The following is a 17,227-nucleotide window of genomic DNA, read 5'->3' as shown; positions in this document are numbered from 1 at the left end:
GGAATCAACAAGAAAGTGTTAATTGGTGACCAGTGAGAAAATGAATTCAGTAGAGTAGTCTTAAAATAAGCCATATTGGAGGGATTTTAAGGGAATTTAAGACATTTACTCACCTAGTTTATTTCCTTGGAATAGACCATATTCTTTAAAAGTCTTTTCTATCAGATTCTCTGTCTTTTCCATCAACTTAGAAATCACAAATTTAAATTTGTTGACAGGCTGTGGTGGAACTTTTCTGAAAACTAAAACCATGAGAAGAGAATAAGCTTAACCTGTTTAGAATACATTAGTTCTAATCATGTTATATGCTTTTAGGGGGAAAAAAATCATGTAACTTCTGTATGCCTCCATTCCTCTAAATAGGTATTTCTAAGTCTATGTCACTGATCAATTAATAAGCATTTATTAATCACCCATCTTCCAGGTACTACACTAAATACTAGGGGCATATGTACAAAAAGTGAAATTATATTTATTTGTAAGGAGCTCACATTCTAAAAGAAGAGACAAGTATATGTATACATATACACACACACACACACACACACACACACACACACATACTCAAGTATATACAGCATTTCTGTGTGTGTATACACACACACACACACACACACACACACACACACACAAGTGTACACAGCACAAATATAAAGTTCAGGTAGGGAGGGTACCAGCACTTGGGAGAGGAGAGGAATCAGGAAAAGCTTCATGCCTGAACTTCATCTTAAAGGAAGAGAGGTTTTCTATAAGGTGAAAGTAAGGAGGAAATATATTCCAGGTGTGTGGAATGGCTAGTGAAGAGTCACACGGAGACAGCTAGGTGGCACAGTGGATAAAGTAGTGGCCCTGGATTCAGGAGGACCTGAGTTCAAATTCAGCTTCAGACACTTGACGCTTACTAGCTGTGTGACCCTGGGCAAGTCACTTAACCCTCATTGCCCCACAAAAAAAGAAAAGAAAAGAAAAAGAAAAGTCACACAGACAAGAAATAAATTATTGAGTATGGGGAACAAGAAGAAGTCCAGGTAGGCTGGCTCATAGAGTATAGGAATCAGGAAAGATTATCTAGTGAAGACAGAATGATTGGTTGGGAATAGGTTGAAAAAGGCTTTAAAAGTTTGTGTTTTATTGTAGAGGCAATAGAAAGCCAATGGAGTAGGAAACTCACATGGGCAAATTTATATAAGGATAATTACTTTGGTAGCTACTGTAATATTCTAGGCAAGGTGTGAGGAGAGAAGGAACTAAGTTGATAGCTATATGAATAGAGAAATCAGATGGAGAAATGTGGTAGGAAAAACAGCAAGATTTTTGCAACTGACTGGGCATGTGGGGTAAGGAAGAATAAGGAATCCAGAATAATGCCAAGGTTATGAACCTGAGAATTTGAAAGGATGGTGGTGCCTTCCACAGAAATCGTGAAGTTTGGAAGAGGAGAAGGTCTGGGGGAAAGAGTGGTAATGAGTTTAATTCAGGATATTCTGAGTTTGAGATGGCTATGGGATATTCAATGTGAAACTCCCAACAGATGGTTTGTTGAAGTCAAATGGAAGCTTAAGGATTGGGGCTGTGTGTGGATACAAGTGTGTGTACATATGTGTATGTACATGTGATAAGGTTACCAAGAGAAAATCTCTTAATTCTTTTTTTTTTTGCAGGGCAATGGGGGTTAAGTGACTTTCCCAGGGTCACACTGCTAGTAAGTGTCAAGTGTTTGAGGCCGGATTTGAACTCAGGTACTGCTAAATCCAGGGCCTGTGCTTTATCCACTACGCCACCTAGCTGCCCCCCAAATCTCTTAATTCTTAATACCTAAACTTTTATAATAATTTGTCCCACCTCCTATTGCTCAACTCCACTTCCTTTCCTTTAGACTGTGGGCAAAGTCCCATTTTTTCTAAACCTCATTCTCACTGCTTCTCTCCTGCTAGAGCAGACGTCCAGTTCTTTCCAACTGCCATGCTGATTTTCCATGGAAGCCTCATTTTCTGTTTTTCTTTTCCCTTTGGATAAAGGAGAAGATTCAGCTTTCTTTTTTAATAGGGTGTTTCTCTGGCCACTAAACTGTTTCTTGTCTTCTGGAATTCATCATATCTGCTTATGATATCCTTCTGTCAGTGATTTCCTGCCTCTGAGGCAGCTACCTAGTGCAGTGGATAGAGCACCAGGCCTGGAGTGAGGAAGATCAGAGTTCAAAATTGGCCTCAGACAATTACTAGCTGTATGACCCTGGGCAAGTCACAACCTTTGTTTGCCTAAGTTTCCTCATCTGTAAAATAGAATTAAGCATAGCATCTATCTTCCAGGGTTGTTGTGAGGATCAAATGAGGTAATAATTGTAAGTGCTTATAAGAGTACCTGGTACATAGTAAATGGTATGTAAATGTTAGCTATTATTTTTGTTATTATGCTGCCAATGGTGTCTTATCTTCGAGGCAGTGAGGTAACGAAGTGTATAGAGCACTGAGCCTGAAGTCAGGAAGACCTGAGTTCAAATCTAGTTTCAGATACTTACTAGCTGTGTCACCCTGGGCAAGTCACTTAACCTTTTCTGCCTCAGTGTTCTCAACTGTAAAATGAGGATAATAATATCCCCCTGGATTGTTGTGAAGATCAAACTAAATATTATTTGTGAAACTTTTAGCACCATCCCTGACACATAGATACTTAATAAATGCTAATTTCCTTCCTTCTTTCAATCATCATCATCATCATATCCTTATCATCGCCATCATCATCCTTATCGATGCTGTCCTCCTCCTCCTCCTCCTCATCTTCGTCATCTAACAGGCCTCATCTCTACATTTCAAGAGGACTTCAATAATTCACATTTTTTCATCTCCCTCTGTGGCTCCCCCACATTATCTCTGGTAGCTTGAATATGTTCAAAACTCATTAGCCTTTAGCTAATTTTTGACTGGCACCTCCCATTTCCATGCCACATTAACCATACTACTACTAATAATATTTATATAGTGCTTTATGGTTACAAAGTACTTTACAAATATCTCATTTAATTCTCACAACACTATAAGGTAGGTGCTATTATTGTCCTCACTTTGCAAATGAGGAAACCGAGACAAACAGGAAGTGATTTGCTCAGGGTCCTGATGCTAGTAGGCATCTAAGGCGGGATTTGAACTCAAGTCTTTCTTAACTCTAAGTCCAGCACTCTGTCCACCAAGGAACCTGTATATGCTTTGTTGTTGTTGTTGTTTAGTCCATTAGTCATGTCTGACACTTTGTGACCCCATTTGAGGTTTTCTTACCAAAGATACTAAGGTGATTGACTATTTTCTTCTCAAGTTCATCTTACAGATGTGGAAATTTATTTTGATTTGGGGACCCTACCTTTAGGCTGAGATTAGAAAGGCTTAGGCCCTCAGGGTCTCTTCCCCTTCTCCTCAGCTTCAGCTGAGCCAAAAAGCCCCGTGAGCTGTACAAGACGCCAGGTCAGACAGCTGAGGGGAAAAAGCCCCAGCTCATTCCGACCTGAGCGGAGGGATCCGAGAGATACCAGGCTTGTCCAGGCTGGGCTCTGGTGAGGCACGTGATGCTGGAGCATCCCCTCAGCCCCAGCCGCAGCCCTGACTAGTGGATTAGCTTGGTCTGTGGGGGCACAGGAAGCCCCGAGATTTGAGTGGAGATAAGAAAGGTATATATAGACCTGGGAGTTAGACAACAGGGGGTTCGGTTGGACAGGGGCAGATGAGAGAGGCTGAGAAGAGGTTCTGACAGACGAGACGAGGCGGAGAAGAGGTCAAGAGGGTGGCTGATGAGATTAGAAAGAAGAGGGGGACGAGAGGAACAGCAACGCAGGACTAGGAGCAAAGGCGGCAGAAGACAGACTGAACAGGAGGCAGCGGAGAGCATAGAAGCAGTCAGCACAGGGTTGGAGAAAGTGAAGCTTAAGAGGAGTTAGAAGAAAGAAGCTGAGCAGGTAAAGTACTTACCCTGAGGCAAGAGGCGGCTAATGCCCTTATTGTATTAAAAAAGTTAGGGGCACAGCAGGTGGGAAAGAGACACTGCAATGCAGTCAGGTTGTACATTTTATTTCCCTGTATTCTTAATTTTAAATAGTATCTCATAAATAAACTCTGCTTTGATTATTTAGTTAAGAGGCTTCTTAATATTTTGCTTATCAATTTGGGAGTGGAGCAGTGTGGTAGAACTTTATAAACAGCCCACATTAAATTAATGAAGTCAGATAGCCAAACAGTCAAAAGTCCCCAGATTAGTCCTCCAGTCAGATTAGCCCCCAAAATTAGGGCCAATCAAACAAAAATAATTCTACATTTGAATGCCAACCATGAAGGGACTTATGGCCCAATTATAATTTCTCTAAGTTTATAATTTTTCATAAATCCAATTATATAATTTTTCCAGGTTAGATTAGCTAGTGAATTATTAATTTTTTTTACACAGATGATGAAGGAAGGCAAACAAGGTTAAGTGACTTCCCCAGGGTCACATAGCTAGTAAGAGTTTGAGGTCAAATTTGAACTCAGGTCTTCCTGATTTCCAGGCTGGCACTATATCTACTTTGCCACCTAACTGCCCGATAAATATGCTTTATGTAGTCCAAACCAACAGGGGTCTTGACCTCAATAGGCCCAACACCACTGGTGCTTTCCCACTACTTAGTGAGTAAAAAAACGTATTTAAAAAAAAAAGCATCAAGGGGGTAGCTAGGCGGCACAGTGGATAAGCACCAGCCCTGGAGTCAGGAGAACCTGAGTTCAAATCCTGCCTCAGACACCTAACACTAGCTGTGTGACCTTGAACAAGTCACTTAGCCTTCATTGCCCAACCAAAAAACAAACAAATATCATATCAGATGGTCCAAGAGGAGAATGGATTGGGAAGAGAGCTTCTATGATCAGTAAAGACAAAAGTTCCATGTCCATGGGAGAGACTGAACTCATTTAAGGAGCATGGATGAAAAGTACTTAATGTTAGCAGCTGAGTTAAATGCAGTCAAGTACCTAACATTAACAGCTGAATAAAATGGAGTGCCTAGGGACTTATTCCCAGACCTCACTTACATTTCTCTGGTTTATAAACAACTTGCTCCAAGTCACTCACGTTCTTCTTCACTGTTGATATGACTGATGCATCAAGACAGGCACAGAGCTGACAGATATGTTCTATTGTGTCAGACTTATCTTTGGCATCACCAACTCCTACAGAAGCAGTCAATCCAATGACCTGAGAACACACGATTACCAAACAGTTACACTTTTTGGAAAAGCAATAAGCTTTGTGGCAGTTAGGTGGCATAGTGGATGGAGCACTGGCCCTGGAGTCGGGAGGACCTGAGTTCAAATCCAGTCTCAAATGCTTACTAGCTGTTTGACCCTGGGCAAGTCACTTAACTCCAACTGCCTCTTAAAAAAAAAAGGCAGTAAGCTTCTAAAATGTCACCTGCCCCATTCCCTCCAGTTAACATTTTTTTTAAAAAAAGAGGAAACGAACTTGAAGAACAAGCAAAGTTACTTTGCTAACATTTAGAACAAAGAGAATTTAGTTCTGACAGCCGAATCAATGAATTAGTTAGGTAAATGAGTTATCAAAGAAGCTGGTTTATGAACTAGTTTCCAAAAAAGCAAAAAACACTCCCTGGTAGAAAATGAATTGCCTTCAGGATTAGCAGCAAGGTTTCCCACCCACCTGATCCTGCATTCTTTACATTAAAGCAAACATTCTCCCTCTAGAGGAGGTATAACAAAACTGAAAAAGAGACAGGGGCAGTGGAAGGTTCCCTGCTGTCCCATATTGACCTAGAAAACCACCTATTAACATTATCTATGGTTCACAGTTACATTTTAATCTTTGTTCAACTGTGGTCACAAGTGGTGTAAGTTGCTGAAGTTTCCGTTTGCTATGTCTGCTGTAGAGGTGCTCAAGGGAAAGACTAAATGACTTCAGAGGGGAAGCACCAGGGATAGTTTGAAATTCAAGCTTAATAAATGCTTGATGACTGATCCTCTCATTGTATAGATGAGAAAACTGAGGCCCAGGAAGATTAAGTGACTTGCCCGATTGGAACTGTCAAAAGCAGGATTTGAATCTGGGCCCTCAAACTCCAGAGCTAGCACTCTTTCTTTTTATTAATTTTTTTTTTAGTGAGGCAATTGGGGTTAAGTGACTTGCCCAGGGTCACACAGCTAGTAAGTGTTAAGTGTCTGAGGCCGGATTTGAACTCAGGTACTCCTGACTCCAGGGCCGGTGCTCTATCCACTGCGCCACCTAGCTGCCCCTAACACTCTTTCTTTCTACTGTACTATGTGGCAGTCACTTAGCTGCTACAACTAATTCCCTTCATGACGCACTTGAGGCAGTGGGCCTGCTGATCTTCTAAGTTTCTGATCCAGGTAATTGATCATGAGCACATTATAAGGATGGTTTTTGTTGGTGTTGTGGCATTCATCAAAAATCATCAGAGTAAAAACAGAGAGGGATCGAATGGTCCCACTCCTGAGGCTGTTCACAAGGATCTGTGGGGTCAGCACAATAATATCATTGCTGTCAACAACATGTTCCACAGGGACATCTTCAACAGTTTCTCCACAAATGCCTGTGACTTTGTACCTGGGAGAGAAAAGAATTTTTTTTTCATGAAAAACCCCAACTAGAAGCAACATAGTGTAATGGACAGAGAGATGGCCTTGGAACCAAGAAGACAGGCTCAAAGCTTTCCTTTGACACCTATTGGCTGGGTCACCCTGGGCAAATTGCATAGCCTCTCAAGGCTCTGGGCAACTCCACAAAACAAATTTGTCGAGGAGGTACAAACCTGCATTGGCAGAGGGAATTCTTCACCTAGGAGCACCCTATTCCAATGAAATCACAGGTCCAGTCTCTATCCCTCTCTCTTTTAAACCCAGTGTGACAAGACAGAGGAATCACAGAAAAAGGAGATGCTGAGATGGCAGATGCCAGATGAAGCAGTTATTACCTGGGCATAAACAACTCTAATTTGAAAGTATGTTAACTCTTTCAGAACACTAGGAGAGGTTCATACTAAACAGAGTCAAGACAACTGTAAGGTATGAGACTCAAAAGTACCATCTGAAGTGTCAAATTTATGTCTGCATAAGTTGCTTATTCATCTGGAACAATGTGGCCAGAGAGATCAGGATTTCTAGTTTACCTAACAATCTGGGTACAACTTAAGGCCCACATCAAGTTGGACCGAAACTTTCATTTCATGAATGTGGAGAATTCCCAGTATGAAAATTCCCTCCCCTTAGGCAGCTAGGTGGCACAGTGAATAGAGCACTGGCCCTGGATTTAGGAGGACCTGAGTTCAAATCCAGCCTCAGACACTTGACACTTACTAGCTGTGTGACCCTGGGCAAGTCACTTAATCCCAACTGCCTCACCAAAAAAAAAAAAAAAAAAAAAAAAGAAGGAAAGAAAGAAAGAAAATTCCCCACCCTGATACAGCTCAGCAACTTGGTTGACTTAGCTTTAGAGAAGTCACCTAAAGCACTGAGGCATTAACTAAATTGCTAGTGGTCTCACAGTTCCACACCAGGGTCAGCCCTATATTTATAATGCCTTGCTGCCTCTCAAGCAAAAATTATAAGTAGCATAATGCTTCAAGAATAAATTTAAGAAATGATCAATTTGAAAAAAGAAAGAAAGAAAGGAAGGAAGGAAGGAAGGAAGGAAGGAAGGAAGGAAGGAAGGAAGGAAGGAAGGAAGGAAGGAAGGAAGGAAGGAAGGAAGGAAGGAAGGAAGGAAGAGGACAGCTAGGTGGCGCAGTGGATAAAGCACTGGCCCTGGATTCAGGAGGACCTGAGTTCAAATCCGGCCTCAGACACTTGACATTTACTAGCTGTGTGACCCTGGGCAAGTCACTTAATGCTCATTGAACGAAAGAGAAATGATCAATTTGAGATACTTCCAAATAATAATGGCTAATACTTATACTGCATTTTAAGGTCTGTAAAGTGCTGTATGCTATCTCATTTTGATCACAAAACGTTTGAAACTAGTGTTACTATTTTTATCCCTATTTCAATAGATGAAAATAAAAATCTCAGAAAATGTAAAGTAGCTTGTTCAAAGTCAAACAGCCAGTGTCACAGGCAGGATTTGAACTCATGTCCTTTTGATTCCAAGTATACCGCTATATACCGTCCCTTCCAAAGAAACAGCACTCATGTAAAACAAGGAATAGAAGCCAAACTGACAGTTATACCTACCCCAGCCTTTCAAAGTGCTTTGTGAACACAGATTTCTGCTGTTCGTACACTGGGACTTTAGTAGCCAAGAAGACAACCTTTCTTTTCTGTCCCATTGGGTTATTTGTTAGATGACTTTCACATACGAGAAGTGCAACAAAGGTTTTCCCACTTCCTTTTTGCATAGAGGGAAAAAAATTATAGATGTAATAAAAAAGAGGTCACTTTAAAAAAGTCTTTTCTTCTACCACAAATCCAGTCAACAGTAATACTCTGCTACCTTCCCCTAAAGCTGCTAAGCATCTACTAAGAATCTGCTAAGCAGCTATTACTGTCCTTGCTCCCTCCCCCGACCTAAAGTTATACTATTATACTTCATTATATGTAGGTGACCTGGGTGGCTGAAGTCTAGCTCTGTCATGTCACACCAAGCGGGAAAAGCTCCCAAATGTGGATCTGGCAATGACCTATGCATCTGTCCTTCAAGAACTAGCTTCTGTTACCTGATAGGTTCAGCATCAAAAAATCTCATAATGACCATCTACTTAGGAATGGAAGGGTTGCAATCTGCACTGGTGGAAGGAATACCCATACTGATTGAATCATAATTTTTTTCAAGTTAAATAATGACAAAATTAATGGCTACAGATGTTAATGTCCAACTAAGAATCTACAGCTACTTTGTAACAATACAAGCTGCTATCATATCATGGATTCTGACGTCTAAGTGTCCAAAACAATCTTCCATACTAGTCTTTCACTTTAAACTAATACAGCCTTAAGCCGACTTAACAAACTTAAGTTGAATTAACAACAAAATACCTTGGGATTAAAATAATTGGGATCATATATGTTTTATGTCAGTTCTTTCAAAAAAGCATATCACTAGAGAAGATGGGCAGGTTCCAACCTTTTCCCTTGTATGGAGCAGAGAAAGGATGGAGGTGGGCTTACCAGTGGGTGCACATATTATTGTATTTTTTCCTTCTAAAGCTGGGCTGGCGAGCTCCAGTTGGTAACTCCTTGGCTTCAGTGGGATATACTGTGACTTCTCAGGAGTTTCTGTAAGACAGGGATGTAGAGTGATTAAACATCTAGCATTCTAAAGGGTAGTTTCATATTTCGTAACATCTCTATTCCAAAGGAAAGTAACTACCATCCTATTTATAGAAAGTCTTCCTTCCAAAGGCTCCAAGAACTTACCATATTGCTTTTACCATGGACTTTGTATCCTTGTTAACCATAGTTACGGCAGCCCTCAACTAATGAGAATCAATCAATCGACACTTATTAAGTACTATGGTAAGCACAGAGGCAAAAAAAATAAAGCTGATTCTATCCTCAAGGGGCTTCTATTGTATCAAGGAAAACATATACACGCACAATGTACATTAAAAATAAATGCACAAAACAGATTCAGAATAGTTTTGGAGGAGAGGTAGGGAGAAGTTTGGAAAGGCCTTTTGTAAAAGGTAGGAATGCTTGAAGGAAACTAGACATTCTAAGGGACAGAGGTGATAAGGGAATACCATTCCAGGCAACCTATAAATGTAAGGTGCTTTATAAGGAAGGATGATTTAGAAGGATCATGAAATGCCTAAAAGAAAATAATATATAATAAGACAGGAAATGTGTTTTGAAGCCAGGCTGTATGAGGCTTTTTTTTTGGCAGAACAATGAGGGTTAAGTGACTTGCCCAAGGTCACACAGCTAGTATGCATCAAGTGTCTGAGGTCAAATTTGAACTCAGGTCCTCCTGAATCCAGGGCCAGTACTTTATCCACTGCACCACCTGGCTGCCCCCTGTGAGAGGCTTTAAATGCCAAATGATAGATTTTGTATTTGAACCCAGAGGTAATAAGGAGACATTAGAGTCTGTTGAATAAGGGAGTGACATGGTCAGATGTGGGGAAAGGGGATGGAAAGAGACTAGAAGCAGGGAGATCAATCAGGTCAGTGATAGATGGGAAAAAAAAGGAAAAGTCCAATAGATTTGCTCTTAAGGAACAGATCTTAGGGCCTTGCAAGGAAGATACATGCCAAGAAGAGCAATACCTTTTGATATCAAGCTTGAAGAAGTAGCTTCATGGATCCAGATGATGGGTAACAAACACATAATGGCTGTTTTAGTGAAAGAGATTTCACTGGTAGCAGGAGTTTCCAGGTGTGGGTGGCACCTTCTCTGCAACTTTTGGTCTTAGAGAGTTGCTTAGAATACTGTCAGAGACAGAAATTGAACCCAGGTCTTCCCAAATTTGAGGCTAACTCTCCATCCATTATATCATGCCAGATAGGTCAATATAGGTCAAGAAGAATTTAAAATATCCATTGATTATGAATGAGAAGTTAGGGAGTTGTCCATAAATGTAAACCAAATTAAAAGACTAAAACTTTTCTCTTTATCAGCTAAGACATTTGTTCATTTAATTGTGAAAATATTGTATTTCTGGGACTAATAAAATAAATAAAAAATAAGAGAAGATTAGTAAGAGAAATAAATAAAATTAATTTTTAATCACTACTCTCCCCAATGTTCTCTTGGCTCTTATAGAATGAAAGGTAACTTGCTCTGAAAGTTAACTCAAAATCAAATGTTTATTAAAATACAATGGAATGGAGGGCAGCCAGGTGGCGCAGTGGATAAAGCACTGGCCTTGGATTCAGGAGGACCTGAGTTCAAATCCAGCCTCAGACACTTGACACTTAACTAGCTGTGTGACCCTGGGCAAGTCACTTAACCCCCATTGCCCTGCAAAAAAAAAAAAAAGCAAAAAAAAAAAAAATACAATGGAATAGGGGCAGCTAGGTGGCGCAGTGGATAGAGCACCAGCGCTGGAGTCAGGAGGACCCGAGTTCAAACCTGGCCTCATTGCCCTGCCAAAAAAACAAAACAAAACAAAACAAAAAACCACAAAATACAACGGAATATCAGTTCCTATATTCCAAATACAACATTTGAGAATGTCTCCCAAACTTGAAGATGTGCAATAGGTCCCATGGACATCTTATTCACTGCCATTGCCTCAGTGACCATCACTTCTAAGCATATAAATTTAAAATTTCTATTAAATTTCTATCGATCAACCCTGACCTTCTTTGCCCAAATCCCTGTATCTAGTGTTCCTGGCATATCTAGATTTTGACAAGGCATTTAAGAAAGCCTTTAATAATATTCTTAATGAATAAAATAGAGAAATGTGAACTAGATCATAGAAGAATTAGATGTATTTAGATAATGGCTGGATGACAGTGCAGTAAAGATGAAGTCTAGAAAACCTGGGTTTGACTCTTACTTAGCTTTGTGACATGGAGGAAGCCACTTAACATCTCTGGGCCTCAGTTTCCTTTTTGGTGAAATGAGAGGTTTGGATCTGACCTCTAAGGTACTTTTCAGCTCTGAAACTTTGACTAGATCCAAAGGGTTGTGATTAACATTAGCATGAAGGCTTTTCTTCTGATGTAACATCCTTGGTGTCTTGTCCCTGGTTTCTTCAAAGCATTTATTTATTTTGTGGATGAAGGAACGGATGGCATGCTTACCAAATTTACAGATAACAAAGTTGGGAAAGATAGGTAACGTTGTATGACAGAAACAGAAACCAAAAAATAAAATATCTCAACATAGTAGGGTGATGGGCTGAATCTAATGTTTAATGAGAATAAATATAAAGTGCTACACATGGTTCAACTGTAGAATAGGATAGGAGAGACATGACCAAAAAACAATTTATATGATGAGACCTGTTTTTTTTAATAGACTGAAAGTTCAATGAATCAAAAATTTAATATGGCAACCCCACCCCCAAATAACCCAAGCTGAATTAAAAAACTTGAGTTGCATTAACTATTAATTTCAATGCATTAACAGTGTAACAACAGTCCCCACCTCAAACTAAAATGGTCTTAAGTTGCATTAATTAGTTGATTAATTAAGCTGTTTAAGTGGTCTAGAACAAAGGAGGCTATAGTCCCATCGTGGTCTGCTGTCATTAGACCACATATGAAGTACTGAGTTTTGCTCTGGGAGTCACATTTTAGGAAGGCAATTGACAATCTGAAATGCATATACAGGAAGGCAACCAGAGGAATAAAGGAGTTTAAAACAACATGCTACACAAGGATTGGCTGAAGCAAGAATGTTTAATCAGGAGAAGAGAGGTAAATAGGTTGTTAGAACAAAGAGGTTAGCTATCTTTAAATAACCAAAGAGTTGTCCTATGGAAGAGGGACTAGAGTTGGGTTCCTGTTGGCAATGTTAAAAAGAAAAAATTTACAATCATCCTTCCATATTAGATTCTTAGGACACAGTGTTATTGATTAGAAGAACAAATAGCTTTGCATACCAGAAAGTGGACACGAGTTCTCACTGAGATTTTGCTCTTCTGATTCTTCTTTGTAGCATATCTGTATGGAAGACATACCACCATCTTCATCCTGAGAGTCATCAATCTCAACATCTTCTGTTCCATTTATATCTGAACAAGGCCATTGAGCATTTTAGAATCTTAATATGATCAATTTCATCATTTTGGGGAATTTTTAGGGATATTTAGGGTGGACATTGCAAGTTTATACAGAAGACTGATGACCACACAATCCCAAGGAAGAGTAATATGAAAAATTCACTCATCCAGTTCATACCACAGAGACAACTTGATAAATGGATGGGTCAATGGATCAGGTATTCTCAATTTTTACAACGTAAGGTTTTGAAATATTTAGATATCTCACCTCTACTCCCTTTACATATTCTTCAGCTGAAAGTCAGAACCATTCAGTGTTTGGAATCCCATAATGTAACTCATTCTAATGTGACTCGACAAGCCTTGATAATATCCATTTCTAAATAACTCCAGCACAAAGAAAGCACATGCCTATGAACTTGATTGCTAGACTTACAAAGATGTCCAAGAAAGTCTAGACTAGAATTTTTGACAATCATCATCACCACTATAATCTTGTCACCAGAAAATCGGTTACCAATTGATGTATTTTTTTTTTTTTTGGCCACAGTGTCTAATACGACACACATTGGTGAGGAGTGATAAAAATCATGGATCTTTTGAGAATGCAATAACAACAGCACATTTATAAAGTAATAATTATAACATCATATTATGCACAAGGGAAAAGTTATCCTCGTTTTTCAAGAAGGAAAACTGAGGATCAAACAATTTAAGTAATTTACCCAAGCTAGAGGCAAAACTCCTAGCTTTATATACCAACTATGAAGACTTAAGTTTGAAAAAGAAACCAAAAGGAAAAAAAACACACCAAAGATTTCAGTTCTAATGACACCAAGTCTATCAAGAATGAGTTTTAGGGGGCTGCTAGGTGGTACAGTAGATAAAGCACCAGTCCTGGATTTAGGAGGACCCAAATTCAAATCCAGCCTCAGACACTTGACACTAGCTGTGTGACCCTGAGCAAGTCACTTAACCCTCATTGCCCTGCCCCCCCCAAAAGAATGAGGGTTTTTTGGGGTTTTTTTGGTTTTTTTTTAGTGAGGCAATTGGGGTTAAGTGACTTGCCTAGGGTCACACAGCTAGTAAGTGTTAAGTGTCTGAGGCCGGATTTGAACTCAGGTACTCCTGACTCCAGGGCCGGTGCTCTATCCACTACGCCATCTAGCTGCCCCAAGAATGAGTTTTAACAAATTAATCTTTTGAGATTGTATGGCCCATTCAGTCTATTCTATATCAAGACAAGCTAACCCCTGTCTACCTCTAGAGTTCAATCAGAAGCAAACCATTAGGTGGGTTGCTATCTACTAAATTTCCAAAATATCATTTCACAGCCTCTCTTTGAGACAACCATACCTGCTTACCCTTGTATTTAGGGATAAGCAAGCAAAAAAAAAAAAAAAAGGAGGGGAAAAAGTTTTGGTGTTTTGTATTTTTCAGTATCCTCCCATTTCCCATTTCAGCAGTCTGACTTATGACACTCTACCTTCCTCCACGGTCCACAGCTTACTAAATTCATATTCTTCAGCTTCTAAAGCCAACTTCAGTACTCTGGGCCAGTTTTCTTTGTCTGATCGAAGAAGATGTTCAGCCAATTTATCTGCACCAGCAATGTTCCCAGCATTGTTTTGAGCCTAAACAAGGGATATGAAATTGGTTGAAAAGTATTTTTCACTACCACACTAGCCATCCATAGGAAGAACACCAATTTCATAGCTGCTAGGTTATGATGCTCTCATTTGGTTCCATGAGTTCTCTGGTAAAAAGGTTCTAAAAAGCTATTATCTAATGGTAAGATGAGGAAACTAAGGGAGTACTGGTGTAAGAATGCATGGAAATTGGGGCAGCTAGTTGGCGCAGTGGATAGAGCACTGGCCCTGAAGTCAGGAGGACCTGAGTTCAAATCTGGCCTCAGACACTTGATACTTACTAGCTGTGTGACCCTGGGTAAGTCACTTAAACCCAATTGCCTCACCAAAAAAAAAAAGAATACATGGAAATTGGGGCAGCTAGGTGGCACAGTGGATAGAGCACCAGCCTTGGATTCAGGAGGACCTGAGTTCAAATCCAGCCTCAGACACTTGACACTTACTAGCTGTGTGACTCTGGGCAAGTCACTTAACCCCAATTGCCTCACCAAAACAAAAACAAAACGAAATGAAAAGAATACAAGGAAATTTAATTTCAGAACCAAAAACAATAGAGTTTGGGCTTCTCAACTTTCAATTCAATATACCATCTCTCCCACTGGCATTCTCAAGAAGAGCTTAGAGTCAAGTCCTGTTTTATGGCATTACGAAACCTGGGTTACTGAGATATTCAGTTCACATCATTTCAGAGAAGGAGAGGACCTTAGCAGTGTGGCAATATGGAAGGAGGACTAGATCTCCAATCAGAGGATTTGGGTTCAACTCCTCATTTTGCCCATTTCTACCTGTGTGACCTTGAGTAAGTCTCTGAACTTGAGTTTTATCACCTGAAAAATGAAGAGGTTTTACATGATGGAAGACACTTTCAGTCTTCCATTTTGAAATCTGTCATCCTATAATATCTAGGCAGATCTCATCTTTCAGAAGAAGTAACTGAGGCTGAAATAGGCTAAGTAATTAGCCCAAGTTTAAAGATCAGTCAGTAACAGAGTGGGGACTAAAACCTAGGTCAGAAGTGGGGTTTTTTGTTGTGGTTGTTTTTTATATTACATGCTGCTACCTGTTAGTGACAGAACCCCCCCAAATAATTTTCCTTATTAGAGAATATTTTCACTTATGGGAGAAAAAGGCGTTTATACAAGTTTGGCAGCAAATTAAAAAAGCAGAGATGATTATCCAACCAAAAACTGAATCTGACATAGAATTTAATGAAAACAAAAAAGACCAGATATATGCTAATATTTTGCAAACTAAAAAGTTTTATATAAATGGCAGCTGTTATTAATTTACTCACTGATACATGTTATCTCATGGTAACACTGGAGAAGTATCCCTCTGATAAAGATTTTGGGCCCCTGAGGTCTGATGAAGTCACATCTGAGAATGTAATAGAATGCTTTTATAGCAGTGAATGAGAAAATCTTTGCCCCTAGTTAATACTGTGACTTTATTTGTACAGGGGACTAATTCCCTATGAGGATGAAATCCCTCTGTCAGTGCAAGGCTGTAATTAACTGCTGTTCAACTTACAGTCTTAGAGAGTTGCTTGGGGATCCTAAGAGGTTAAGTGACTTGTGCTAGGTCATGGAGACAGTATGTCAGAGGCAAAACTTGACCCCAATCAATACCTCCAGACTTCAAGCTGTCTTCCTAACCACATAACAGCACCTCTCACTTGTGTCTGTCTTTATTTTAAAAGTTATTCCCATATTAGAAGTGGTCCAATTCCTATTTCTTATGCCCAATCCTCCTACATTCTGATGAAACGGTATGAAACTTTTTTTTTTTGGTGAGGCAATTGGAGTTAAGTGACTTGCCCAGGGTCACACAGCTAGTAATTGTTAAGTGTCTAGGGCTGGATTTGAACTCAGGTCCTCCTGACTCCAGGGCCGGTGCTTTATCCACTGTACCACCTAGCTACCCCGGTTTGAGACTTTTGATAATAACCTATAGGAGTAGAAACAATTATTATTATTATATATCAGTTTTTATAATGTATTGTTATATTTCTTATGTATTATTATTTTATATAATTATATATTCCTTTATTATTAAAAATTACTTGTCCATATATAACGAATATTAAGTTCTTGCTGTATGCTTATCTTAGTGGTGGCAGTAATAGTGGTGGTAGTGGTGATGAAAATTATTAATAATAGGGGTTTGGGGACTCCCAGAGGCCCCCTGCTGAGAGAGCCTGGCTAGACCTTTCTTAAGGCCAGCCCAGAGTCAGGAAGTTACCTCACTCAAAACCACACCCACCTGAAAGCCTTGTTCCCACCAGAGGATCTGTTCTCTAATCTCTGATATCAGCATGACTGAGCCAAACTACCCTCAAATCTAGTGAACCAATAGAGATTTGAATGATGCTAGCCAATTAGCTTTAAGCAGTGTGTAAGGACAACCTCTCCCTCTTCCCTCAGAGAGCTTACGCTTGCTGATCTCTCTCTTGACCCTGGGAACCCCGAAGGGAAACCATGCAGCCCAGTTCGTTCTCGTTCTCGTTCTCGTTCTCGTTCTCTCTCTCTCTCTCTCTCTCTCTCTCTCTCTCTCTCTCTCTCTCTCTCTCTCTCTCTCTCTCTCTCTTTCCCCCCGCTAGTTAGGTTTTCCTATCTTTCAGAGCCATATGCGCTCTCTTTTCTAATATTTGATATGCTTTAATAAATGCTTACTGCCCCCAAAACTGGTACAGTAGCCTCTAATTTCTAAGTAACAAATATATGATAAACCCCAGCTAATTTTCCCTAAACTTGGGACAGAGATAAGGCAACCACATATAGTTTTACTCACCACAGTAGTGACAGTAGTTGTTTAACAACTGTATAAACAGCAGCACCACAGACACTACAGCATCCATCTAAAATGCTGTATCCCTTTCATAAACTGAGTGAATTTGCTTCTTCTCTGCCCTTTCCCTGTC

The 17,227-nt window shown here is 39.8% G+C and overlaps 1 protein-coding gene across 1 annotated transcript in view; it reads right to left on the bottom strand.

Moving 5' to 3' along the window:
* Positions 1 to 17,227, bottom strand: part of DDX58 (DExD/H-box helicase 58) — a 55,776-nt gene that overhangs the window by 29,287 nt on the left and 9,262 nt on the right. The window contains exons 4-10 of the mRNA XM_043975232.1: positions 14,145 to 14,292; positions 12,539 to 12,670; positions 9,150 to 9,257; positions 8,217 to 8,370; positions 6,336 to 6,594; positions 5,049 to 5,211; positions 114 to 242 (exon numbers count right to left, since the gene is read on the bottom strand). Coding sequence (XP_043831167.1) covers positions 114 to 242; positions 5,049 to 5,211; positions 6,336 to 6,594; positions 8,217 to 8,370; positions 9,150 to 9,257; positions 12,539 to 12,670; positions 14,145 to 14,292 — 1,093 coding nt within the window. The remainder of the gene's footprint in view (positions 1 to 113; positions 243 to 5,048; positions 5,212 to 6,335; positions 6,595 to 8,216; positions 8,371 to 9,149; positions 9,258 to 12,538; positions 12,671 to 14,144; positions 14,293 to 17,227) is intronic.

This window comes from Dromiciops gliroides, chromosome 1, assembly GCF_019393635.1.
Source record: "Dromiciops gliroides isolate mDroGli1 chromosome 1, mDroGli1.pri, whole genome shotgun sequence".
Classification (NCBI taxonomy): Eukaryota; Metazoa; Chordata; class Mammalia; order Microbiotheria; family Microbiotheriidae; genus Dromiciops; species Dromiciops gliroides.
This window is presented reverse-complemented; position numbering and strand designations above follow the sequence as displayed.